Here is a 25,959-nt window from a genome sequence, read left to right on the forward strand (position 1 = left end):
TTCTCCCGGTTGCCAAGGAATTGTTGTGTAACCCTCTCCCCTTTTTTTCTCATTATCGCCTTGCCAGTATTCTTTCTTAAAACTCCCCCACAAGTAAAATAGTCGCACATAACTTGCTAAGTAAAAACTGGATCGCGTGTTAAATCAAGAATCAACAGTAAGTCCATCGGATTCTGGTGGGCCTCGATAAACTGTAGTTTTTATCATTAGCAAGAATACTTCAGGTTATCAGTGTTATTACGAAGCTTACCTTTTCGAGCATAGACACCATACCAGATGGCACTCATAACCATAAATCCAACAAATACCACAATCGCGTAGTTCATACTAACCTCAGTCACTGGGAGGGAAGTAGGCATGGAGAACAAAACCACCTCAAGGAGAATCCAGGCCACCGCGAACAGGTTAACAACCGGTCCAATGAAGCCTCCCATGGTCCACCTAGCACTGTTGACTTCTCTCCGGCTGTGGAACAGCGATATAACGATTGGTATTCCATAAGACACAGCGAGGGATATAACACCAACTGACACAAAAGCCAGGAACGCTGACGAAGACCCGAGATTAATCAAACCGAGGAGCATCTCAATTGCGGTAGTGAGAACTAGCGCCAAGATGGGTGTGCCGTGGCGCTCGTCAACCTTGGACCAGAGGCTGGCGAAGGGAATGGCATTATCTCGCGCGAAGGCCCAAGTTGTTCTCGATGCTGCGACCGTAATGGATATGGAGCAGAACAGGGTGATGATGAGGACGAGGACGGTCAATGCAAGACCGCCACCGGGAGTTCCCATGACGACACCGAAGATATACGGTAGAGCCTGACCGACAGGTGCTTTTAGGATGTCTGCTAGTTCTGGCAATGTTGCGCATAGGGGGATTATCTATATGGTAGAGGTTAGAGGTGCGACGGAAGATTTTGAGATTATTTGGGGAGGTTGTCACTCACAAAGAACAATCCTGCGATGCCACCAACAGGTACACATAGGGACAGGGCATTTGGTAGTTTAATAGTTGGTTCGCTACATTCTTCAGCCATCGAGGTTATCATCCCCATTGCAGAAAACCTGGATAAGGTATTGTTAGTCTTCGTCTAGCCGAGGCTTCGGGTCACATAAAAACTCACGTATAAGCTGCAGGTAGGACGCCGATCAAAAAAGAGAAATCGTTCCATCCGGAAAGTGACGTGTCATAGTGCCCCTGAAGGTAAAGTAAGTTATTTTCCTATCTCAAATCCTTCATTGAAAGAATAATACTTACTAAGGTGTAGCTTGGGGAATGTCTACCGACATCCGCCTTCACGGATAGACATATACAAGTGACAATGATGCTAATGGCAGTGAAGATGGCGCAGAACGTATCGACCATAGGCAGCATCTTATTTCCATAGGCAACAAGGAAGAATGTGAGGAAGCACACAGCGTAGAAGATCAGCAGTAGTTGCCAGGCTCCCACAGTGAATTCCGGTTCGAATAGGGATATGGCCGCAGCAAGCATGGACGCGAAACCGAAGTTGACGGACAGCGTGATAGTCCAGTTACCGATCAGCCATGTCCAGCCGGTGATGAAGGAGAGAACTGTGCGGTATTTCGGGCTCGCGAGTTGGAAAGACCAGTAATACGGCCCGGCTGATGTCGGATATCTCGAAGCCAGCTCACTCAGCGACAGAGCGATGCATTCGTCTAGGATTAAGACCACGATCCATCCCAAGAACATCGGTAGCTGGCCTAGTCGATGTTAACGCGATGAAAAAGGGTTGGGAGTAAGATGCGCCTAACTCACCACCTCCGTAAATGGCACTGATGAGCGGACCGCCAAAGCCATACGGCATCTATCAGATATTACATTAGAAACATCTCGTTAGACCTTTCAAGGCGTATACACTTACAGCAGCAATTGCTAAGGACTGAAATAGCAATGTAAACATGGACCGATTCCGCTGTAACTCTGGCTTGTAGCCAAGTACAGTGAGATTCTCTACATCATGAACTGTCCCAAGCTGGGTATGTCCGTTCTCGAAATCTGCAGAACCGGGTGAGCCATTTTGGGACGCGATCTTCTCCTTGATGGAACTCATGATGATGAGTCTATTCCGATATTATGATTAAGATGTTTTTCCATAGCAAAATCGGCTGGTTGCACGTAACCTGGGGATGATTTCCCCAAGATATAAGCCATGTTTATTATTGCTCTCGAGCTATTAGCGTTATCGCGAGACATTACTAGAGCTCTACCGGTCTCCTCACCTTATCGTGGAGGTCCAGTGAGACCTCAAGCCACTTGCGGGGGTTCGGAATGTCTGTAAAGATAAGCGCTCGTATGGGTTTGGATTAGAGAGTCGTTCAACCCCAAGGGGTTGGATTTAGTCTGGAGTTCCCCTTGATGGAGATCTTCAGCTAGTCTTAGATAATTCTAATGTTCCTGGTTGATTTCTTGGCAGCGATCATTCTTATCTTGGTATACCACCTCCCCGGTTCAGCTCTAAGCACACACGGACGTATAGATACGATAGCGACCCCGTCGAAGGTGACTGGTCGTAGATAAGAAGGTAGGATAAATCGAGATATGTAATAAATTCGACATAGCCCTCTAAAAGAGAGCTTGCATCGTAGACATAGGCTATTGTTCATTAAAATGTCTACTTGATCAATCATCATCTGCGCTGCCTAATATTTGTATCCCAGACTTTAAACAAAGATTAGCGACAGTGAGATGCGTCTCCATTCATATAATATTCGCGATCCATACACGATACACGATCTTCCCTGCATCATGATTATTGTCTCAGATGTGAGCTACAATACGCACAGGAACATCCGAAGAATGAGATAGTCAGACACTAGGGAGGGTTTGCTGGTGCTGAAGAACTGCGGGGTATGATATGGCGCCAGGCTTGATACTATTGAAGTCGAGATTGACTCCGGATTCGATATCTGGAAAAGGACCTAGTGGCGTAATCGCAAGAGGGTTGATATCATGGTGACTTTTAGTGTACTGACGAAACGTTAGCAGTCTGAGCTATTTCGCGAACTATTGGGCGGTACTCACGTTCTCTTTGATGTGTTTGAATTTGGTCGTTTCGCGGAACCCTTTCACGTTCCAGTACAGGTTCTTCAGCCACTCATGGATGACAGGGTAGTTGCCTCGGATGGTACCGAGATTGCACTTAAAGTGCTGTACGTAGGCGGCGTCAAATCGAATCGCCGACACGTACGCCAAGATATCCAGTTCCGTGAGCTCTTTGCCGAGGACATATGGTCCACCATTCTTGTGAATCAATAGCTCCAATTGATTCAAAGCCGCAAATACAGGTATGACTCCCTTCTCATATGTCTCTTGATCCCTTGCGAATCCTGCCTTGTAGACGCCACTGTTGAAGTCTCTTGTCATCCATTTGGTGACTTCGTCGATCTTCGCTCGCAGATGTTCTGGATAGAGATCGAGGTTCCTCTCTGGGCTTCCCTCGGGCAATATCTCATTGAATCCTGTCTGCAACAATCGCAACAACTCCAGGCTTTCGTTGTTCACGGCAGTATTTTCCTTGGTGTCCCAAAGGAGAGGGACGCTGTACTTCCCCTTATAATCTTTATCCGCTCTGAAGTAAAGTTCATTGAGGTACTTTGATCCGAATAGTTTGTCCGGGGTCGAGCCTTCGTAGGTATCGTCAGGACCGTTAGCTCCAGGGAATGACCAGCCGGTTTCGCCTTTCGGATAGGCCTTTACGACCGATATATCGATTGCCGAGTCGAGCTTTTTCAAGACGCGCACTAAGTTGGCTCGATGGGCAAAGGGGCAGAAATAGCCAATGTAAAGGTGGTATCGACCGGACTCCGGGGCGAAACGCGACCCGGGCGCCACGATCCCATGCCAGCCATCTTCCGGGCCAGAATGCAACGGCTTAACTTCTAGTTGATTGCTCGCCATACTAACGCTATAGTTTAAGCCTAAAAGTCGTTTATACTTGAATGTCTGTCTGATTCTTAACATACCTGTGTTCTCTGATTCTCGAGCTTTTGTATCAATTGGAGAGGAGGTGTTGCTTAATAATAGAAACGATCCGGGAAATTCGGTCTACGATGATAGATGGTCGGCGGACCTAGAAAGCTATTCGGCGGCCTTAAAATTGTTCGGCGTGCTCTAGGTTGATCGGCGGAAGAGCGCTGGTCGGCGACTGATCTGGCCAAACATTTAGAGAATATTGTCAGATGACAAGCGTTTCAATTCCGTCATCGTCGGCGTCCCCTCTTTTCCCCATATCATAGCATTTCGTGTTAATTGAGCGGAAGTAACCGCTTGCAGCTACTCAACTGCACCGAGTCATTCGACACATATTGGAAGTTACCTCAACTTTATGGAGGAAGAATCAAGTTCAATGCATATATATGCAGTTTCGTGATTCTTTAAAAGGTTTTCTCGGAAGTGATCGTTCAGATATATTCTTCCGCTTCAACATTCTTGGTTCGGTTTCAATGCGGTTTACCAAATGTTAAAATCCAGCAGCAAACAATTAATAAACCATCAAGGTACCCGGGGAATGGTCCCCGATCACTGCACCGCACTGGCCTGTTGGGGCAAAGTGGATACCTAGGTGTTGTACAGTACTAGACGGCCTGCAGCTATTTGTTTGTCTGTAGGTACTATATAAGCTAGAACAACCCAAGAACTAGCACATACGACCATAGGAGCTAGAAAACTCGGGATCCCGTCCGCTCTCCCATAGATAAGCTGGCTACCGCCGGATCAGTAGTTGGGTCGGTGACGACCAGCGAATCCCCGGTGTTGTATGTTTATTTTTTTTACTTTTATTTTATCCTGTTAATCCATTTTTATTGAAGAATTATAATCTGTTGTTGATCTCATTTCGATTTTCGCTAAAAACATTTTTTAGTGCTGCCCCGCGCTGTATTGAACCTATTAAAATCAGTCGGCGAGATGACTAATAGAGGGGTCGCCGGCTTACTTAAGCATATGCCCCTTTATTAAGTAATACTCTCCATCAGTAACATCTTTGGGAGTGAGGATCCTCACACTCTGGTAATAACTATCTTTTCGTAATAGAATAGTAACTATTTCTATATTCTTTTGGTTATGAAGAATGAGGTAGTTATCGAGTGCCTATCATCGGGCGACTCGATTCTAACTTTTGAGCGATTGGCTAACTTGCTACCTATCGTAAGTTGTTTCTTCATACTACACGAGCTCTCTATAGCATTTTAATTCGCTAATATACCTACCTACGTATAGGTTTGCCATGAAAATAGCCTGGTAATTGGTTATATGTATGTAGCCGTTGATGGACATTATGAAATGTTACACGCTTCTCAAACACCGGGATTCATGTCTCATTATCAGGCGCATGTCATGAATGACTTCACTAAACGCACCTAATAGTTAAGTAGTACAGGTTAACAAACCAGTATATCTTGAATATTACTCGTTCGATTCGTATGTCTTGAAGTGTAGGCACAGCACAAGCAGTGTGTCAATAAGTAGTCCTTAGTCGTGCTAATCATCCATCCCCCTAGGTTGGAATATTTTCTATTCTCTAGCCCCGGCAACGTGTCTTCCCTTTTCGTATCCATCTCTGACTTAAAATTAGACAAAATGAAGTATACCAGCGCATTTATTATCATATATTGCTTGCCCTATCTTGTATTTGCAGATGTAGAGAATATCATAAGACTTGAGCCTTCAACTAACCTTCCTCCAGATATTTCCGCGCCCATAGATCATTCATTCGCAGGTTTTGGAATAGAATCTTCTAATCTTTTCTCATTTACGGGTGGAGCGCAGCCAAACACCCTAACTATTAACCTCCTCAACAACCTCGCCAACTATGCCGGGAAACCACCACATATCCGAATAGGGGGAAACACCCAAGATTACATGATCTTCCAGGAGAGCCAAAATGACTGGTCATGGGTGGAAAACCCAAACGCAGTCGGCCAGGGGAACATCAAACCCGACAGCATGCTAATTGGGCCCCGTTTCTTCGAATCCGCGAACCGGTTACCGCAAGGCACGACAGTAACCTGGGGACTAAACCTCGCATACGAACAAGCCGACTTCCTCGAAAGAATCACAGAAATGGCAAACCAAGCCATCTCAAGGTGTCCAAACCTCAACATCACCTCCTTCGAAATAGGCAACGAACCAGACCTCTACACCCAAAACGGCTTCCGCACCGGTCCCTGGGGCGGCAAGGTCTTCACCGGCGAATGGCTCGCCCGCGCCTCCGCGATCTCAACCCAAGTCCTCGCCCCAAAAGGCATCCCAAGTAACTTCTTCGAAGCAGCAGCCACCGCCTCAACAATCGGCACGGACTTTCAAATCGCCAACTTGGTCACCTTCGGTGTTTCCGCTGCCGCGACAGCCGGCTCCCCGACCCCGTATCTAAGCGGCTGGAACCAGCACGATTACTACTACTACATCGGCGTGTCCCCGTACCCGATTACACTAGAACGGCTAATGACGCTCCGCACGACGGAGGACCAGTTCGCCGCGTGGCAGGCCCAGGTCGAGCAAGCGGCGCAGACGCCGTACCCGTATGCGCTTCGCGAGATAGGCGTCGTCGGACCTATTGGCTTGCAAAGCGTAACAGACGTATTCGGCGCCGCGCTATGGACGCTGAACTTTTTGCTGTATACGGCGAGTTTGGGCGTTGCGGCTGTGGGGCTGCATATGACGGATACGTCGAACGCGAGCGCGTGGTTGCCGGTTCCTATGTATGGACTCGAGCCGCGGGTGCGGCCGTTGTATTATGGGGTTGTGGCGTTTGATCAGATTATTGGCCCTTTGTCGTCGTGTACGGAGACGAGGATCGCGCGGTGTGAGGTTTTGGCGTGGCCGGCTGGGTATGAGGATTTGGTTAGGGCGTATGTGGTGTATCAGCGGGGACAGCTGGCGTCAGTCGTGGTGGTGAATGGGATGCTGGCGAATAGTTCGTTGGGGAATAAGGGTAATGTTACTGAGAAGTTGCAGTTACCGGCTTCGATGGCGGGACAGGTTGTGTATCTTGCGTACTTGACGAGTCCGGGTGCGGATGCTGTGGATAATACGACGTGGAATGGGATTAGTTTTGAGAAGAGCGGGGATGGCACTCCGACACAGGTTGGGGATGGTCAACAGACGGTTCAGGTCGCGGCTAATGGGACGGCGAGTTTCTCGTTGAGAGATTCTGAAGCTGTGGTCGCGAGTCTGGGGAGAAAGGTTGGTGAGGCGGGTTCTTGTACTATGCCTCATGCTAAGTTCCCTGACTGGGAAGTCTAGATATGCCGAGCCAGAATCTTGAGATCATGTTTACTGGTAAATCATATATCTGTATTTTCTTAGATCTTATTAACTAATGGTCGGCCTCTTTGTGTAAACTATTGGTAACGATATGGTATAAATGGAGATTGCATCGGCCTAGGAAGGTAGGCTTTTGGTATATTAGAATAGCGTATACGTTACGAAAGATACCTACCTACTCATTGATATGTGTTTGATTATCATTTGGTACTAAATCGCAAAGGGTAGGTTGCTTACCTACAACTGACCAACTCTACCTATACAACTCCTATTTAACCCAAGCTACAGGAATCGGACCTAGATTGATGGCCGATTCTTAACCCCCTTTCGTGGGGCATGCTCAATCGTGAGCACCTAGAAGCATGGGCTTGGGTATAGCGGAGGATGTTAAGGTAGGTACCTATATAATACAGCACAAGTCACTAAAAACCAACCTCTCAGCGTAAGTCAAACTAGAGCATGGGAAATTACGCCAGTCTATTGTGTTTTATTCTTGAAGACGCCTCTAACTAGCTAAACTAGCCGCCCTCTCGAACCTGATGCTCAGCGACCAAACCTAGGTTAACTAGATCCGAACCTCTACCTCCAAGCTTACACAACCATGGTTAAATAACCACCTATAAAACCATCCCGTCATATAGTTCATTCGCGCGCTCTTTACACCGAAGCTGGGAATCTCGACTCGTACACATATGGTTTGATTTAACCCTGGAATTCATGTACATTGCCTTCCTCCCACTTGCCGGGGACGAGAGCGAGAGGCACGATACCAGAAACGTGCATCTCAGGACCGAAGATCTTGGCGTTTAAGCCAAGCTCTTGTGTCGCGGCCTTCATGTTCTTAAGACCTTCTTGGTAGTTAGGTCCAGCACGACGCACCCAAATTTGTACGTTGTGCTCGTTCAGTTGCTTGGAGTATTCACGTAGCGCCCGAATGACACCCTTGAATGTGGAAGCGACATTTGTGAAGTTGGCAATACCGCCACCGATGAACAGAACCTTGCCCTTAGAGCTCAAGGGAGCGCGGAGCATTAGGTCCAACACGGTTCGTGCGTAGTAGTATGTTTGGGACTCGGTGGGGGCACCAGAGTATTCACCATAGTTGGCCAAATCATCAGCAAAACCAGCAGAGGCAATAGCATCAGCGTAGACGACGGAAGCACCACCACCAGCGACCAAAGTCCAGATACGACCGGTAGGGTTCAAAACAGTGAGTTTCAAGGAGGCACCAGTCTTAGCATCTAATTCAGCGATGTAAGCTTCCTCCTTGGTAAGCTCACGGCCGAAAGGAGCAGGGAACTCCATAGGGGGGCCAGCGTCGACATTGATCTTGTCGCCGGCGCTGGAGATAGCAGTGATTCCCAGGTTAGCGGGAGATCGTGCGATAGCCCATTTGACACCGCACTCGAAGTCGGCAGTCTGATCTAACTTAGCAGCAAGGTCGAGGAAGTAAACTTCAGCGGATGTAGCATCAGCGTTGGGAATGACGACCAAGGGATTGATCTCAAGGTAGGTGAACTGGCAGTCGACGTAGACAGCATATAGGCGGGTGATGAAGTCAACCAAGACATTGTGAACACCCTGGGGAACCTTCTTCAATAGTGTGCTGGCGATCTCCTCGTTGGAGGGATATTGTGAAAGGTCAACGGGGATAAGAAGCTTCTCAGCCTTGGCATCAACATCACCAACGTCGACACCACCTTCGTGAGTGAAGAGAATCCAGTCGCCCTATCAATTTCAAGGTTAGCATTCCAGTGATTTGAAAATGATTGGCTGTTGATAAAGTGATAAAGTTTAGGTCGTTGACATGATATGATATGAAAAATGGATGCGTTTGCATAATTGTGGTAAGTGGGTGAAAGTGGATGCAACAGGAGTGCATGAGGTTTAGTCTCCGTTCGCCCGTGAGCACCGGATCGGTCTCGAATTTCCGAATCAAATAAGACGGCAGCGACCACTCGGTGCGCACATTCCGCCAACATTCTTCTCTCCTTGATAAGAATAAACAATCATTCGGGACTTCTTTCCCATCTAATATTCCATTCCAGTTATGTGTTTTATTCCATGTTATCATCAACAATAGTCCCGCTTTCTTTTTACTGTCATGCACTGGCTGACTGTCGCCCAATCATCTCTGGTCGACGAGGATAATCGGGCATAAAATAAAGGTCGACGAAGCAACACAACGCATTTATAAAAAGTAACACTGCACTCACATCTCGAACTGAGTTGATGTTGATGTAGTATTCCGTACCGTCTGGGTGAGGTACGAAAGGTTCTACGAGGAATTGTCGCAGAACACCTTCTGTGTGCTCGACCTTCTGGGACTTGCCAGCGCGCTCAGCAATCCATGCCTTCGCTTCAGGCCAGGTCTTGTTAAGAGCTAGAAGACCGCTCTTGCCTCGTCTCTTGATCAGCTGGTCAGGCTTCGCAACGAACTTGGAGCCACCGTGGAGCAACCACGGGTAGGTGACCTCGGCCTGGTCTAGCACCGCATTGACATCCTTATCTTCGGGGAAGTAGAGTGATGCCAATCTCGGCGGCGAGTTGTGCTTTGTCGGCTTGGGAAGAGGACTCGGCTTGATGACGGGTGCACGAGTCAGATGGTAGTTGAGGATGGCCTTGCCGTCGGCCTCGAGGATGGACTTGGCGGACATTGTGGTGGCGGTAGTGGTAGTGGTGGTGGTGGTGGTGGTGAGAGAAGGGAGTGAAGCTTAAGTCGTAAGTGATCAATTCCGTCCTATTCGATCCGGTATATTGACTCTAGAAAACAGGAAAGAAGTTAACAAGCTGTTTCTCTATCTTTGATTCCAAGTGGAACTGCAAGTGTAGAAGAAAAAAAAGGACCATTTGTGACTTCTAGCGTCCGGAACTGAGATGCACAGGTACATGTAGGATTTGGTGCAGTGCAGAATACCCAGTCCTGTCTTTCGGAAGTGGGATTTGACAAGGTCACCATTTTTCCCCCGCCTCTTACCTTACCTTTTGCCTTGTCGCGATTGAATTATCTCTCAAGTGTGAGATTTCAAGATCACGATGCGAAACCAATAAGTGTTGGCAAAAAATTGGAATACTGGGAAATTCGGATTGCAAAAAGTGACGAAGTGACGAAACGACGTTGACTGCAATGACGAAGAATGGAAAGATTGGAATTACTTACTCAAAATTATTGTGAGGTGCGGTGGTGCGGTAACTGTGCGTTGCTCTCTCTCTGCTGCGAAGCTCCCACCAGTCGGTTTCCTTTTTTTCTGGACCGGACCCCTTGAAATCTGCATCCGCCCACTCGACTTTTCGGTACAAGGCTAAGGATGTACCTCTGAGCTGTTACCCAACTAAACTCTGTACAGGTCTACCACCCAAGTGGATTCGAGTGGGTACCTCGAATTGAGTTTTGGAGGGGCGCTAGGCCAAGTTACGTACGGGGATACGCTATCACGCCAAAAGTTTTGGGGCGATCCTGATAGTGCCGGTCAGCAACCGGAGGGTTTTGGTTGTACAGATACCCCAACATCAACAGCCACCGCAAGTGTCGAAGGCAGGACCAGGTACCTACAGGTACGGATTGAACGGAACATCCGATTTTCAACTATCACTACATCTATTGACATCGTTGACACCATTCAACCATATCATAAAATAGAATCCACTTATCCTTGGCCCCATGCCTCCATTGGAGGAGCTGGAGGAGTTGGATATTGGAAGCTGACACCTTCAGATCATGGCTTGTGCTATCGCTTCAGCAAAATCATCTACCCGGATATACTAGGTCCTACGGTACTAGGTCCAGCAGATCTAGCAAGTCTAGCAGGTCCAGATAATCTAGCTTACTAACGAAGCAAGTCAGTCGTCAGCTAGTTTTACCTGGGTAGTATGCAGCATTACTATCGTTACCTTCGGTCGGATCTTGCTTATTACATCCTCATATCGAGCCCGCTCCGATCCTGCTCTATTATTGGCAGATTCATGCTTATCGTTCGGTCTTTCGAAGCCAAGGATCTGTCAGCATTATCCCCCAAGTCCCTAGATCCCTATTGCTAGTGCAAGTCCATATGGATATGGAATCTTATGGATAGGGATATACGACCTAGGCTGAGAGGAAGAAGCCGAATACTATGCACGGAGTAATTGATGATGCGAACGTGTGTATCACTATCTCGGTCGGCCTTGAGATGTTGCACAAGGCGAAACATCCGTCTCTGTCAGCCAGCTCCGGAGTTCGATATTGGGGACTATCCGGCAAAAACATGCCAATATGCACATTGACAGCCTAGTTATGTCCTTGGTTGTCATTCTCCGGATACGGATGACCCGACCGGAGGGGTGCAGTAGATCCCGTTCGAGTGAAGGGAATAATCTGCACCCCTAAAGGTTCTCATGGCTTTGCCGCCTTGCAGGTAGGATACTACTTCCCTAGCTGCCTAGGTATTGTTACCTAGATATTGTTTCATTATTTTCAATAGTCGTCGACGACTATTTTACTGTTCATACATATCTCTTTTCCTTTTCTAGTATGGTGGAAATCCACATGCTATCCAATTCGATACATCCACACATCCACACATCCACTCGCATTTCTAATGTGGAAGGAGAGCGGAAGAAGATCGATTCAATCTATCGTTGGGAGATTAGGTGAGATGGGTGAATGAGACGAAGACCGTTACCAAGTTCGTGGCGGGGCACGAAGCTGGATGTTTAGGTCCGAAGTACCAGTACATGAATTGTGGGGACCTCAAATAGCGGGGACAAGAACGTCGACCAGGTACCTCTATGTACCCGATGCCGAGTACTCTCCTTGGTGGGATGGTCTTGTTCGGATTCTTTTACTCAACGGGCAGCAAATCCCCAGTCGCCAACACAAGCAGGATTGTGCAGGATCAACAGGGCACTCCAGGCGAGCGGAAGCCAAAAGTGCACCAAGTGTACCAATTGAAACCAACAAGGGAACACCGACAAAATAGCTTGCAGTCATCAACGCTGAGCGAAAGAAAAAAAGGGGGTATAATTCAACATATCATAAAATTTACCCCAACTAATCCGATCGAGACGAGACCTTTTTTTTTTCCGCCGGACATTCTTTGTGGGCACAATACGTCGCGACAGCAACCACACACAAATTATTTACGTCCCGTCCACAACGGAAAAGATAGAAAGCGAGAAGAAAAGCACAATTTGAGAATACAGAATAGCATAGAAGGTACGTACCTACTTTAATTTACTAAATCTTTTGCAGCAGTGGTGGCATTAGGTGCCATGTACCTCTCTGTCTAGTGACGCCGCACCTTCCAATACCCTTGCTGTCTCTACCCACTATCCACTATCTGCTGAATCGAACCTTTTTTGCTGGTGGTGGCATAAGGTGGGTCGGTCCTGCGTCAATCGAGCTGGGCTCACTTCCCGACCTGAGAAAAATAATCCCCATCGTCGTCAAAGCTCACTAGACTATTCCCCTCTTATTTCTCCCACTTCACATACAATTCCCCATACCACATACTGCATTTTTCTCGAGATAGCCTCTCGTTATTAACTTCGTGGCTTTAATCTCATCTAATACTTGTGCAGTTTCCACGTGCAAGGTGCAAGCAGAAGTCAAGACGACGGTTGATTGAATTTCTCAACTGTCAATCCTGTCCCAAGTGAGGTATGTAGGGCTTTTGCAACACTCCCATCCCACATTACAAGCATTTTGCCAGCATTTCGCAAGCATTTCCCTGGAGTTGGATTTACATAGCATCCAACAATATTAGTTCGATCATGGGGTAGCCGGATTCAATTGGTTTTATTCAGCTCCGGAGCAGACGAGCCTCCGTGAATCATCGGATCCTTCAAATACGGTGGTGGGTTAGTGTGGTTTTTTGTCTTTCCGAACATTACTAGGAAAGGCAACACACAACCCTCTACCGGTTTATCGATTTACCCGAATTGTTTCCACTCTATTTGGCTTGTTTTGAAAACCAGCAGTGACCTGGGTTGCGTTGAAAATCGAATTATAGCGTTGTTCCTAAGCTAATTTGAATTACGAAATCTTTAGAGAAAGCCCACGAACTTCACACAATCACGATGTCTTCCAATGGCGCCACCAGCGGCGGGTTGTCTGCTAACGACAACATCACCCGCTTCGCTGCTCCCAGCCGACCTCTGAGCCCTCTCCCCGCCCATGCGCTATTCAACAACAAGACAAGATGCTTCGTTTACGGTCTGCAGAACAGAGCAGTCCAGGGCATGTTGGATTTCGACTTCATCTGCAAGCGACCTACCCCCTCGGTTGCTGGCATCATCTACACATTCGGTGGTCAGTTCGTTAGTAAGATGTACTGGGGAACGAGCGAAACCCTCCTACCTGTTTACCAGGAGTCATCCAAGGCGATGGCCAAGCACCCCGATGTTGACGTAGTTGTCAACTTCGCTTCTTCACGAAGTGTCTACAGCTCAACCATGGAGTTGATGCAATTCCCCCAGATCAAGACCATCGCTATTATTGCGGAAGGTGTCCCTGAGCGAGTAAGCAATCCTATAAATGACGTAAAGGGGGTCCTTCATACTGACATTCCAACAGCGTGCGCGAGAAATTGCCCATGTCGCACGACAAAAGGGTGTCACCATCATTGGCCCGGCTACCGTTGGTGGTATCAAGCCTGGTAGCTTCAAGATTGGTAACACTGGTGGTATGATGGACAACATCGTTGCTTCCAAGCTCTACCGCAAGGGTTCAGTCGGATACGTCTCCAAGTCCGGTGGTATGTCGAACGAGTTGAACAACATCATCTCGCAGACTACCGACGGTGTCTATGAGGGTATTGCCATTGGTGGTGACAGGTATCCTGGAACTACTTTCATCGACCACATGCTGAGATATCAGCAAGACCCTGACTGCAAGATTCTTCTGCTACTGGGTGAAGTCGGTGGCGTCGAAGAATACAAGGTTATCGAAGCCGTGAAGCAAGGCGTCATCACCAAGCCAATTGTAGCTTGGGCTATCGGTACTTGCGCAAGCATGTTCAAGACTGAGGTCCAGTTCGGTCACGCTGGTTCCTTCGCCAACTCTCAGCTTGAGACCGCTGCCATGAAGAACAAGACCATGAAGGAGGCTGGTTTCCATGTCCCTGACACATTTGAGGACCTCCCCCAGGTTCTTGAGGCTGTCTACAAGAAGCTCGTCCAGGAGAAGACTATTGTTCCCCAACCCGAGCCCGTTGTGCCCAAGATTCCCATCGATTACTCGTGGGCGCAGGAGCTTGGTCTCATTCGAAAGCCTGCCGCTTTCATCTCCACTATTTCTGATGACCGTGGCCAAGAACTTCTCTATGCTGGTATGCCTATCTCCGATGTTTTCAGAGAGGATATCGGCATTGGTGGTGTCATGTCACTTCTGTGGTTCCGTCGTCGCCTGCCTGATTACGCCTCTAAGTTCTTAGAAATGGTACTCATGCTCACTGCCGACCACGGCCCGGCTGTGTCTGGTGCCATGAATACCATCATCACTACCCGTGCCGGAAAGGATCTTATCAGCTCCTTAGTTTCCGGTCTCCTCACTATCGGCTCCCGATTCGGTGGTGCCCTAGACGGTGCCGCCGAGGAATTCTCCAAGGCCGCCGACAACGGACTCAGCCCTCGTGAGTTCGTCGATACCATGCGCAAGCAAAACAAGCTCATTCCCGGTATCGGTCACCGCATCAAGTCGCGGAACAACCCGGATCTACGTGTGGAGCTTGTCAAGGAGTACGTCTTGGCTAGATTCCCTAGCCACAAGCTTCTCGACTACGCATTAGCAGTTGAGACTGTAACCACGTCCAAGAAGGACAACCTTATCCTGAACGTCGATGGTTGCATTGCTGTCTGCTTCGTCGACTTGATGAGGAGCTGCGGTGCATTCAGCCCTGAGGAGGCTGAAGATTACATGAAGATGGGTGTCCTAAACGGTCTCTTCGTCTTGGGTCGCAGCATTGGTCTGATTGCGCATTACCTCGACCAGAAGAGACTGCGTACCAGCTTGTACAGACATCCTTGGGATGATATCACTTACCTGCTACCCACTCTTGCTAAGACCGGACCGGTAGGTGAGAGTAGAGTGGAGGTTTCTGTGAGTAAATAAATAGTTGTGGAATTCTAGGGCGTACTTTAGAGGCATTTAATCACGGTTTATTCTCCAAAAAGGGGTTAGACGTGAAATATACTTGTTGTTAGGCCAGAGCGGTGGTAACCTTTAGAGGATTCAGTTGTATTGACTGGTTTGTATGAGAGATTTAACATCGAATCCAATAGACCCGAGGTGGGACATGTTTCGAACATTATGAACCGTATGAACTCATTTTCAACTCTTGGCTCTGTGTGCGAAATTTGCTGGCTTGTGATCGTCTTCCTAAAACGTAAACCTAGCACTTCCCAAGATTACTAAGTATTTACCTAATCACTTGTTCGGTGACTTCGGATCTGAACGCCGGCGATGAACCTAATTATGTAATCGATTTCAGTTAGGTAAGCCGTAGCTGGCTGAGGTAAGCTAAAATCAATTTCTGGACCAAGCCCCACCTAAAAGTTCGATACATTGAAAGTCGAATCCGAAGATAGCGTTAAGTCAATCTACAGAATTCAGGCGGTCCCTATAACATTTAAGCAGTGACTCACTACGGCGTGGTATGTCATTTCCTAGTCAGCCATCTACGGCATCTCCAATTGTCTCTCCCCGAGCGTCCCTTTGGTAGCCTTCAGTACTCCTTACCATCGCACAGTCAGCAGGTCGTTAACTAACGAATTGCGCCAGTCAAGTCCGACAACCCACACAGAATCCACGGGACGGCGTTGATCTTTCTGCCCTGCTAGACTATACACCCACAACCACAGACGCAACAATGTCATTCTTCCGCATAACCCTCCACCGCTCCGCCATCGGTCTCCCAAAACGAACGAACGGCGTCCTCGCTGCCCTCGGCTTGCGTAAACGCGACCAGACTGTCTTTCACCCCGTCTCCCCCCAGTTCGCCGGTATGATATTGAAAGTTAAAGAGCTGGTTAAGGTCACAGAAGTCGATCGCGCTCTTTCGCCTAAGGAGATGCGGGATGAGAGGAGGAGCGTGCCGGGGTATTGGCTTGAGAGGGCGGTGCCTAGGTGATTGTGGGGAGGGTGGATGGATATGGGGTTGGTGGCGTAGAGGGGTTGGAATGGAGGGGTGCTGGAGAATTCGCATCTAGCCGTCGAGACGATAAAACTGGTACGCCGGTGGAGGAGTGGAGGATAGATGTGTGGGTTGCCTGAGATCTACGGATCGCGAGATTTCCGATCTGAGATTCATCCACAATCGCCGCTCATCTATGTCTGTCTAGGAGGGTTCGTTGGCCCCCTATCTGGCGTATGAGCTCAAACGGGGCTCATATGACGTGCAGTCAACGCATAATCAACACTGTAAAATAACAACCTAGGTACGGTACACATATTTTGTCTGTCCAGCAATGAGCTGTTTGACATAGATGCTACATACTCTACGTTTGACACAAATATGAATCAATTAAAGTTCTACATAGAGAGGGGCATTCTCAGTAACGAGCACGGTATACGAGGAGCTCATGGTATGATTTTGATGCCTACCATTAAGCCCCTTGTCACGCGGAGGTTCTGCTGCTCTGGTTGTACATGTTGGATTGCGGAATTGGGCAAAGTTAAATGGTTGGCAATCAGAATCACGGTGGGACTTGGTACAATATTAATATGGATGGCACGTATCTTCAGTCCCTCATTATCACCTCACTCTGCAGAGACCAATCTACTAATGATAATGGCTAAGTCTTAGACAAAAATATGAATACTCCTTCCTGTATCGAAGAACAAGGGGTGGTTATTATCTGGAAATGGCTCGGGAATCTACCGCTTCGTAGTTTCTTCCGAAGCTATGGATTATGCCATTTATAAGATTAATCGCAGAAGCCTTTCTTGCAAACTGAGCAAGTATAGAAAGAAGTCTTTCCTTTCTTTCCTTTCTTCCCCTATTGTACCCATATCCCAAAATTCAAGGATTGTAAGGAACTTTCTCTATGTCCTAATGACCATCTCGCTGCTGCCACCAGTAATTCTAGATATCTACTCTTCCTGATGAGATATCTTCACTTCGATCCTTCTTCATTAATATTCTTCTCAACAGATTACTTGCCTAAGTAATTACCAGCTAGCCTTTGAGCTACCATACCATTGCTTTCACTGACAAGCTCATACACTCACACCAGCCAATCTATCGTATTAAGAACATCATATTAGCTATCTGCTAACTCAACATTCTCATTACCTAGGTAAGTACCTTTCACTAACCCCCAAATTCACTCTACCTAGCAAACAAGTTGAGCGCAGTAAGCTGTTCTATCACACCTATGAGATCTATTGTATAAATCTTTCAAGAAGGAGCGGCAAAGGGTTAGTTATTGTGCCTGTAGTATCTAAATGAGGTTCGCGTGAGGCAAAGACCTTCCTCAGTTCACCAGTTATCCCTCCATCAGACTGAATTTCACATGCTTTATCATAACCCCTTCATCCAATCTTTAGGAGCCCCCAGAAACCCTTCTATGTGTTTCTAACTTTTGAACTAGGCAGTGAAATCTTATTTTCGTCATTGCTACATCTCCAATCATTATTTTGAAATGGCCTCAGCAGGGACATGCATTACTCTATGGTCAGTCCCGGCACATCACCCGAGCTTTTCAAGGACGTCACTTCCGAAACGGCGAAACACATGGGGTTCCTGCCAGAAAAATTAGAGTTTCGGACCAAAACTCTAATTTTCTGGCAGGTTCATGACAGTATTTGACCCTGCTCTTACCCCTCAAACGCCAATCATTCCTTCTGTCGCGGCTGGTTCTAGCAGTCCTCCAACGCCGTGGCTGCCGTGAGTTACCCCTTTTCTCATCTGAACATCTTCTCTACACAAGAAACTGCCTCACCATCAGACTCTCCACCAGTATCCTTAAGAACGTTCCTCCTTGGATTCATATCCCTCTACCTAGATAAATAGTGGCCCGTCTCCCTCAACTCTTAACCCTTCAACTTTTCTTCTCCATCTCTCTTCTTTCTCCATCCTCACAAGGTAGCCTCCAAGGCGTCCTAAGCCGACTCACTCCTCCTCTTGCTTAATCTCCTCCATACCTACATAATAAGTTTCAATAATACATCTCTTACATCCATATTCTCCTCGTGTTTATTGGTCTCCAGACTATACCCGATCGCATCCTGACCTCATCTACTTAATAAACTCAATGAGAACTAATCTTTCCTCTTGAGAAACATATTTCCATCATGTCTAAAAGTATTCCTCTCTTCTATTTCAATTATAAATAAATACAACTACCCCGTCATGTTCACGTCGGATTGAAGTCTCTGGGAAAGACCCAGATCAGCACGTTAGGTCTATGTTGTCCGTATTAAACAACTAACTTGGCATTTAGACACAATGCGTGTCAAAAATTTTAGACTCTTGCAAAGAGTCTGTATATTACTTATTAAGGTACGTGGGAAACTGATTGATTTTGCACTTCCACACACCTCATCAATTTACGCACCCAATTCTCCCCGCCGTTCAACTCATTTAAAGGTCATGATATCGCGAGCGCGATCTCGATGTCACCTATTAACACTATATTTAATCGCCGACAGCTAGAGCAAGCTCTACTAACACTTTTCAAAGGATCGACAAAGGGCATTAAGCTCTCTGGGTTAAGGGAAATGATTTTCCTCGTCTTGACTTCACACCTAAGAATTCCCTACAATCTTGGGGTTGCTACGCACCGAGTAAGCCTAGGTACCTAAACCATTCATGAAGATCCTCAAAGGGAAACCATTGCTATGCCATAAGAGCGCTACTAACTTCAATACAAGAATAAATTCACAAGTATCCTGAGGGATGCCTGTTATGTATTACTTAACGGCGGCCTTGGTAAGCACATCTATTTTCACTGAATCATCTCTGGCTCCTTGGAATTATCCGTCCTCCCATTTTCTCGCAGTATACACTTGCTTCAATCAATTTTCCCCAAACATATTACTTTTCTAACCATGTGAATTAATGGTCATTTCCTACCCTTAACAAAAGTACGCCGGACGCTTTATCCATTCCAGAGCACCAGAGATGCACCCACTACCCAACTCCCAGTGAAACCCTATCGAATTTTCACCATACTCAGTCCCTACGACATGAACTTCATTGTTATCCTTCGATTTTAGATACTAATCTAAAGCGACAGATACCCTATTTAATGGTCCCCATTTCAAGACCCAGCCAGTGCATTCTAGATTCACACCCACCCATAGTCGACGATAAGACATCATATCATCGCCGACCACATATATTTGCATCATATCGGCTCTGGCAATTTCAACTTTTGCCATATCGATCCACCAAGACTTGCACAGCCATGTTCAACACCATCTTACAAGAACACTAATTTATGCATGCACTGCGGTTCTAATGTACATGAGTGCCTTCGCAAGGTTCTAGTCTTGAACATGTTGCTTGGTAACTTGCATCTCAAGAAGATCGGTTACGGGGTTTCGCAACTCGTTAAAATATACAGCGTACTAGACTACGTATTCGCGATCCACATCGGCGACAAATCGGTTAGCCGACGGCGAGTCGGTTCCTACAGCGGCAATTAAAAGATTTATTCGAATTAATCAAGATGATACCCCCATGTTCGAGACAAGATAAGACATTCTTGTCAAGGTATTATCTTGGCAGTGGTCTCTGATAGCCATACGTGGCCGTCATTTCACCCAGGAGGTCATAGTCACCATAGATGACGCAGCAGCGGACGCAGAGATCCATCACGATGAACCCAACACATATTGAAGACAAATCGACGATGACGAGGAAATATAACTACTAGATACGCGTTTACAATGGAAGCTTACCTAGCCCTTGCTCGGGATGGCTCTCCGAAGATGGATCCAAGAAAGAGAAGTATTGGTAGTTTGACTACATCATTAATAGTGAGCCTTAACCCTTTCTACTCTCTGTGGCACTGAATGCTAACTTTGACTCTAGAAAAACCCCCAAAGACCTTTGCAGAAACGGTAGCACGACAAGCTCTGGAGAGTCCTAATCATGAGTAACCTTGGAACCGATATGGAGTCTCACGTCTCCTCTCCGCCTGAACTTACCTCTACTTTACGCAAATGTACAGCAATGACGGATAAGTACCCTATGATCTAGGGCGAATAAAACATATTTTGAAGATCATGATCAAGACTTGCATCAGAATTCCAATATGTTCTTGATGCTAACACATGAGGCCATGAGCATCGTCAACTATCCAGACTGAGTATACTCAAAAGGCAGTCGTAATTGACGCATAGAATAGTCAGTTCCAGCTTTCGCTACTGAATAGAGACATCGATGCTAACGTGGAATCTAGGAATCTCAATTGGACGCCGTCCAGCACCAACACAAGATCTGGGATCTTCGCTACATACACATTTCCGACGATTATTCTTTACTTCATCAACAATTTATTCTCTATATACGCATCTACCGATGGGGACATCCAATTACTACGGCGAAAAGGCCGACAGATCTCATAAATTATTTCAGCGGTTTGCGATTCCAAATTACGAAACAATGGAACACCGAGTTGACCCGCCAAGTATATGGTAAAGGACTATACTCGTGACATCAATCTCGAGGAGTGGGAAATGGCAGTCATGTGTCCGTATCACTACTACTTTCTTATGGTCGTCACTGCTGCTGCATTGATCAAATTCTTATCATCCTTGCCGGGGGCTCCGGGTGTCAGCCCTGTTGATTGGGTTCTGCGAGTCTCAGCTACACAAGTAGAAGAAGGCATTGATGCTGATTTTACTTTGGAAGGTATTGCTCTCGGTATCAGAGTTGGCTATGTACTGCTGCAACGCTCAAGTATGCTATTGACAGGAGGGTTTAAAGTTGTGGCAGACGAGGATTCTGACACAAATCATTTTCTAGCGACCACCAATCTATCTGGAGTGCTTCCAGAAGATTGTAGTTCTGTGGGGAGAAGAAGACTAGTATGATAAACACCTTATGTTTTCGAGTTAGTCACTCACTCATTACCAAGAAGTCGGGAATACTTCTTTATAAACGGATGCAGTACTATGATGGTCAACGCGGCTTTGAAAGCAACTGGTCCAGCTAGAAGCCGAGGAGACTACTGGCGACCGACTCTACTTGAAGATCACTATGGAGCCAAGAAAAGGCATGAAGATATTTGCTGGGATGTTTACCACATGGGGTCTACGTTATGTGAGATTTGAAGGTGGTCGCCAATTCAAGCCAGCACACAGCGTCCGCCTGTGCTTTCTTCCAGTCGACTTTATCGCTTAACCCCCTAACCAATAATCACCCAATCTCAACCCATCGACCATGATGTCATCTTAGACCTATCGCTATCTCAGAGCGCCACAAGGGATCCCGGGTATATTCTACATGGTTGTTATTTACAACCTTATGGACTGTTGACGATTCTAATGGAGGCGTTACTAATTGCTAGTCTGAAGGATAAAGCTCGTCAGGATCTTAATTATAAGTTAGATATAAATAGGTAGATATCCAAAGCTACATGGTTAAGTACCATTAATACTCCTTTAATTTAATAAATTTTATCTGTTATGAAATAGTCATTGGTAACTTCATCACTTCCTCGCAGCATTTTAGGGGTATTAAACAACGCCAAAAGATTTAACAAGCAGCGCAATTATGATCGTTTCAATTTCTAGTTATTACGTATCTAACTATTACATACTTCAATCCTCGTTGAATTATGACAGGTTACCATGACCGTATCGCAGAAAACGATGAGACCTCTTAATTGAAATCCCCTCTCCCCCTTTTTCCCAGACCCGCTTTTTTCAAGATGCCAGAAAATACCTAATCGCCCACCACAGAATGACAACTTACCCATTCTAACTACCTACATACTAATTCCTCATTATAGCTTGTTTCCCTTGTGTCAATTTTCTACAGAAATCATGGACCCGAAGCCCATTCGGGACACTTTCACAGGCTAAAAGGGGCAATGGTGACATCCACAGATTTTGTCTAGACATGATACATGCACCCATGTCTCTAATACTTACCTCGAACGAATCCAAACATATTGATCATTTCTCATTTAAGAATGCCTAAGTAAGCAAAAGGATCTGGGATCAAGAAAAGTGCTTATAATCACAGCTGAGGGGCGATCATGGAGAAAAGGGGGTCACAGCTTAAGATGGTACATCTTACTTCTGTCGTAACCTTTCTTATAGCATAAAAAGATGACGAAGCTGTATTAATCGGTTATGAAGCTCATATACCTTCGAGCCCTGAAATCTGGGCCCTGGTCTATAGAGAACACCTAACATTCTGGGTATTCAGCCGCCAATATTACTGTATAACGCACGTTCTATGCTAAGAACCCCCTCTGCAAGGTGGAAAACGAGATTGTCGTGGAATGGATGGATTTATGACGTGAGAGGCCGCGTAGATGGTCATTCTTGTGGGAAACGTTATTCTACGGCGAGTACACACACCGAAGTAATGTCTGTACTGGGGATGAACATGTCAAACTAGAGCACCAGGCTTAAATCAGAGAATGGCCTCGTTGACAATTCTTGGATATTCTTTAGGTTCACAAGTCTTGGATCACGTCAATCAACAATATTCCAAGTGCGCAGGAAGGAAAGCAATCGTATTAAGCCTCCAGCGATGAGGCAACACGCCAGTAAATCAACTATCGTGTAGTAGTATGTCCTTTGCCAGGTCATTTAGAATGAAAAGCCTAGTCGACTCAAGAACAAGCACAGAAATAACAACCAAGCAATATCCTTCGCCAGGCTATGCAGACTGAAAAGCCTAGTCCCGAGAAAAAGCACAGAATCCTTCCACTGGATTTTCATGAACCTAATACAGCCTCCCATGTAAATGACGCGAACACCTGGTGTCTCCCCAAAAGGCACCGAAAATTCGCAGCCATCCTAGCATCACTAGTCCCTATCCTGATTCTTTTAGAATCTTCTATATCATATGTTAGAAATGGTTGCCTTGGGACTTGAATGAGATAACCTACCTGGATAGATGCTCCTACTCCTTGGCCTTTTGAATGTAGTCCTGAGTCGGTGACTCGTAATGGCTCACGAAATATTCAGTCGTATTTTTAGACAACCAAGAGCAAAACTTCATGAGCTCTTCACGAAGACGGTTAACAGACTGCTGGTCCATATTGGTCTGAGCCACCAGTTCTGGCAAGGACACTGCAAGCAATTAGCTACCGACAATAATCGATTCAAGATAATAATCGCTCACCTATCAGACGCATCAAGTGTTCTGGGCCATAGGTGTCACTAGCTGTCTTTCCCTGGTACTCGGGGTCCTCAGAACCCCACTTCTTAAACACCTCTGCGTACTGGGCGCGTTCGAATCTGATTCAAGTTAGACTCCTTCATTATTGTTGCGAGTAAGACGATATACCTGTATAGCAAGATTCGGCCCAGGGACTTGTCGAAGTACTCCTTTAGTCCTGCAAGCGTTTCCTCGAGTATGTCCACATGGGATGATCCTGCAGGGCGCTTGGGTGTCTCGTACTCGGCGTAGTCCGCTAAGATCTTAGAGACGGGATGGGGGTGGGGAAGCGGCACAAGCTGATTATTCTTGGTAACGTTTTCCCAGTCGTCGACCAGAATCGCTTTCAGGATATCAGGTACCATAAGCTTGATTGTGGGACGCGAGTGAAAATTGTCTTCCTACAAGAAATAGTCAGTACTAAAATCTTCGGAAATAGTAGAAAATAATCCTAAATTTACATAATCCATGACAATTGGAAATGGGTTATATGGCTGATCGGTTGTGACTCCGGCTACCGGCACATCGAAGTCACGAGGCATGCCCTTGTACCACAGGATCTTCTCATAGGTAAGGGTATTATTTCTTCGGGCCTCAAGAATCTTAGGATGCTCAGATACTTTGGGCTCGTAAAGCTCGCCCGTGTATCGAGATGCCGCGTATTTATCAGGGAGCTGTAGCATGGGGTCCTTCGCACTCTGTCTGCGTGCGTAAAGTGCCTCCTTTTTTAAAAAGGCGCTATCGTCGACCTTTTTGTCGATCTTCTTATTGATTTGAGCAGTAAACTTGATGGAGATCTTCGTTTGTGGCGTCTTATTTCCCTTCGGTTTGGAGACACGAGCCGCATGCCATGATTTTGGTGTCGAAAGATCCCGCGTCTTTCTAGATGTGCCCTTTGGGCCTTTTCCCTTAGGGATTGCCTGTTTGGCAATGCGTGGTGCCATGATAACGAATGTAGGATGAATTATGATTGTTCTCGATAAAATTAATCTGTTTGAGGAAATGTGTACAACGAGATGAAAGTCGGTTTAATCAGGTTGAGGAAATTTTTTAGTGTCGAGAAAGATTTGGTTAAGTATTAAAATTCTGCCAGGCAACGAAGTGCATGAGGTTCAGTACGATGGTAGGTGACGACCACCGCCTGCTTGACAACCACAGTATAGTTAACCCGTAACCATCGTCCAGGTGGCAGTACAGGTGGTCAATGTGCCCGATCACCAGGCAGGTTGTCATGCCTGCTGGCATATCGAAACTTTAAATTTTATCGTCTTCTTATCGTGAAGAGTGTTATACAATCTACGAATTGTATTGGTGTTTTATCCCTAGCCCCATATTTAAGGAGGCCATGGTGTAGTTTATGGTTGATTATATTTCTTAACAGCCAGTTTAATGTTATCCGCCGTGATATTATGCGGCAGGATGTCCCAGAAACGGGGTCGACCGAGATGCGTATAGAGGGATGGTTCTCATCATAATGTATCCGGTCGTGTCGTCGAGGGGATATTCCTTATGGTTCCAGTATGTAGTACACCAGCCGGGATATTGACGGCCGGCTGGCAGTACTCAAGGCTTATTCTCCGCAGACCCATACATGTGGCAGTAAGGAAAATAAAAGGAAAATAATTTTACTTACGTTCTCAAGCTCAAAATCTCTGCCTCTTCGGGGACCTCTACCGCCAAAGCTTGAGGAACCGGCAACCCGCTCTTCACTACCTCGAGCAGAGCTCATCTCGGATCCGTTAGCTTTGACACCCTTCTTGCCTCCCTTGGGGCCCTGAGTTCGACTGCGAGCCTGGGATTGGAGTTGACTAGCAAGTTGCTTGTTGTCATCGGTGAACTTGCGGATGCGGTCCTGAGAAACCCAGTCGTCCCAGCTCGCCTTCCAACCTCGGTAATGAATCCGGTACTGTGCATCTTCAGGCTTCTGACCCGGCTTGACGGCAACCTCCATGATCTTTGCCTCATACATCAAGTCACCGTGAAAGCATAGTACCTTCTCATCTTTGGCGTAAGGAGGCGCCTGGTTCTGTCTCGAGGGAGCCATAATTGACTGTCTCATTTTAGTTACTTTACGCTTGATTTTACAAGACGACGATAGGATAATGGATGGTGTAATATTAGCTCACGTTAGAATTATCGCCGGAGATATCGTTCCGTAAATCGTACGAACCCGGCAAATTTAATGAGAAGAGTCAAGCGATAGAACTAAATAGATTATTATGAGTCAATTGTTGCTAAATGCGCTGTTGATGAGGTTTGGTTTGTGTGAGTTGTAGACTTGTAGTATATAAGGTTCACTGAATTGTAGTCATCTTCTAGCTATGTTTCACACGGTCCACACAAACGC

General features: G+C 46.5%; 8 protein-coding genes across 8 annotated transcripts; 4 read left to right on the forward strand and 4 right to left on the reverse strand.

Annotated features, from left to right (window-relative positions):
- Positions 1 to 123: 123 nt before the first annotated feature.
- On the reverse strand, positions 124 to 2,265 carry GGS22DRAFT_136603 (amino acid transporter). Its single transcript, XM_047958607.1, has 8 exons — positions 2,244 to 2,265; positions 1,886 to 2,186; positions 1,780 to 1,828; positions 1,258 to 1,724; positions 1,124 to 1,197; positions 947 to 1,064; positions 251 to 881; positions 124 to 191 (listed from the first exon to the last, which is right to left on the reverse strand). Exons 2-8 carry the CDS (start codon positions 2,072 to 2,074, stop codon positions 145 to 147), a joined length of 1,575 nt encoding a protein of 524 aa, XP_047818805.1. The 5' UTR covers positions 2,075 to 2,186; positions 2,244 to 2,265; the 3' UTR covers positions 124 to 144.
- Positions 2,266 to 2,829: 564 nt separating this feature from the next.
- Positions 2,830 to 3,921, reverse strand: GGS22DRAFT_188250 (glutathione S-transferase; the record flags this gene model as incomplete). The annotated part of the gene is made up of 2 exons (XM_047964707.1): positions 2,830 to 2,991; positions 3,046 to 3,921. 2 exons carry the CDS (start codon positions 3,919 to 3,921, stop codon positions 2,830 to 2,832), a joined length of 1,038 nt encoding a protein of 345 aa, XP_047818806.1.
- A 1,588-nt stretch (positions 3,922 to 5,509) lies between these two features.
- On the forward strand, positions 5,510 to 7,432 carry GGS22DRAFT_200075 (uncharacterized protein). Its single transcript, XM_047966390.1, has one exon. The coding sequence runs from the start codon at positions 5,602 to 5,604 to the stop codon at positions 7,264 to 7,266; it is 1,665 nt and encodes a 554-aa protein (XP_047818807.1). The 5' UTR covers positions 5,510 to 5,601; the 3' UTR covers positions 7,267 to 7,432.
- Positions 7,433 to 7,745: 313 nt separating this feature from the next.
- Positions 7,746 to 10,501, reverse strand: GGS22DRAFT_162408 (uncharacterized protein). The gene is made up of 3 exons (XM_047961217.1): positions 10,270 to 10,501; positions 9,504 to 10,000; positions 7,746 to 9,015 (listed from the first exon to the last, which is right to left on the reverse strand). Exons 2-3 carry the CDS (start codon positions 9,942 to 9,944, stop codon positions 7,990 to 7,992), a joined length of 1,467 nt encoding a protein of 488 aa, XP_047818808.1. The 5' UTR covers positions 9,945 to 10,000; positions 10,270 to 10,501; the 3' UTR covers positions 7,746 to 7,989.
- A 1,293-nt stretch (positions 10,502 to 11,794) lies between these two features.
- Positions 11,795 to 13,172, forward strand: GGS22DRAFT_136790 (uncharacterized protein). The gene is made up of 3 exons (XM_047958608.1): positions 11,795 to 12,481; positions 12,847 to 12,925; positions 13,032 to 13,172. The coding sequence occupies exons 1-2, from the start codon at positions 12,055 to 12,057 to the stop codon at positions 12,891 to 12,893; spliced, it is 474 nt and encodes a 157-aa protein (XP_047818809.1). The 5' UTR covers positions 11,795 to 12,054; the 3' UTR covers positions 12,894 to 12,925; positions 13,032 to 13,172.
- On the forward strand, positions 13,173 to 15,409 carry GGS22DRAFT_136791 (citrate synthase). The gene is made up of 2 exons (XM_047958609.1): positions 13,173 to 13,785; positions 13,841 to 15,409. Exons 1-2 carry the CDS (start codon positions 13,345 to 13,347, stop codon positions 15,374 to 15,376), a joined length of 1,977 nt encoding a protein of 658 aa, XP_047818810.1. The 5' UTR covers positions 13,173 to 13,344; the 3' UTR covers positions 15,377 to 15,409.
- A 410-nt stretch (positions 15,410 to 15,819) lies between these two features.
- On the forward strand, positions 15,820 to 16,804 carry GGS22DRAFT_162418 (ribosomal protein L30p/L7e-domain-containing protein). The gene is made up of 2 exons (XM_047961218.1): positions 15,820 to 15,918; positions 16,046 to 16,804. Exon 2 carries the CDS (start codon positions 16,134 to 16,136, stop codon positions 16,392 to 16,394), a length of 261 nt encoding a protein of 86 aa, XP_047818811.1. The 5' UTR covers positions 15,820 to 15,918; positions 16,046 to 16,133; the 3' UTR covers positions 16,395 to 16,804.
- A 6,139-nt stretch (positions 16,805 to 22,943) lies between these two features.
- Positions 22,944 to 25,947, reverse strand: GGS22DRAFT_162420 (MRG-domain-containing protein). Its single transcript, XM_047961219.1, has 6 exons — positions 25,739 to 25,947; positions 25,246 to 25,662; positions 23,742 to 24,013; positions 23,577 to 23,692; positions 23,341 to 23,524; positions 22,944 to 23,288 (listed from the first exon to the last, which is right to left on the reverse strand). Exons 2-5 carry the CDS (start codon positions 25,654 to 25,656, stop codon positions 23,355 to 23,357), a joined length of 969 nt encoding a protein of 322 aa, XP_047818812.1. The 5' UTR covers positions 25,657 to 25,662; positions 25,739 to 25,947; the 3' UTR covers positions 22,944 to 23,288; positions 23,341 to 23,354.
- Between the last annotated feature and the right edge of the window lie 12 nt (positions 25,948 to 25,959).

This window comes from Annulohypoxylon maeteangense (assembly GCF_022496945.1).
Source record: "Annulohypoxylon maeteangense strain CBS 123835 unplaced genomic scaffold GGS22scaffold_8, whole genome shotgun sequence".
In the NCBI taxonomy this organism is placed as follows: Eukaryota; Fungi; Ascomycota; class Sordariomycetes; order Xylariales; family Hypoxylaceae; genus Annulohypoxylon; species Annulohypoxylon maeteangense.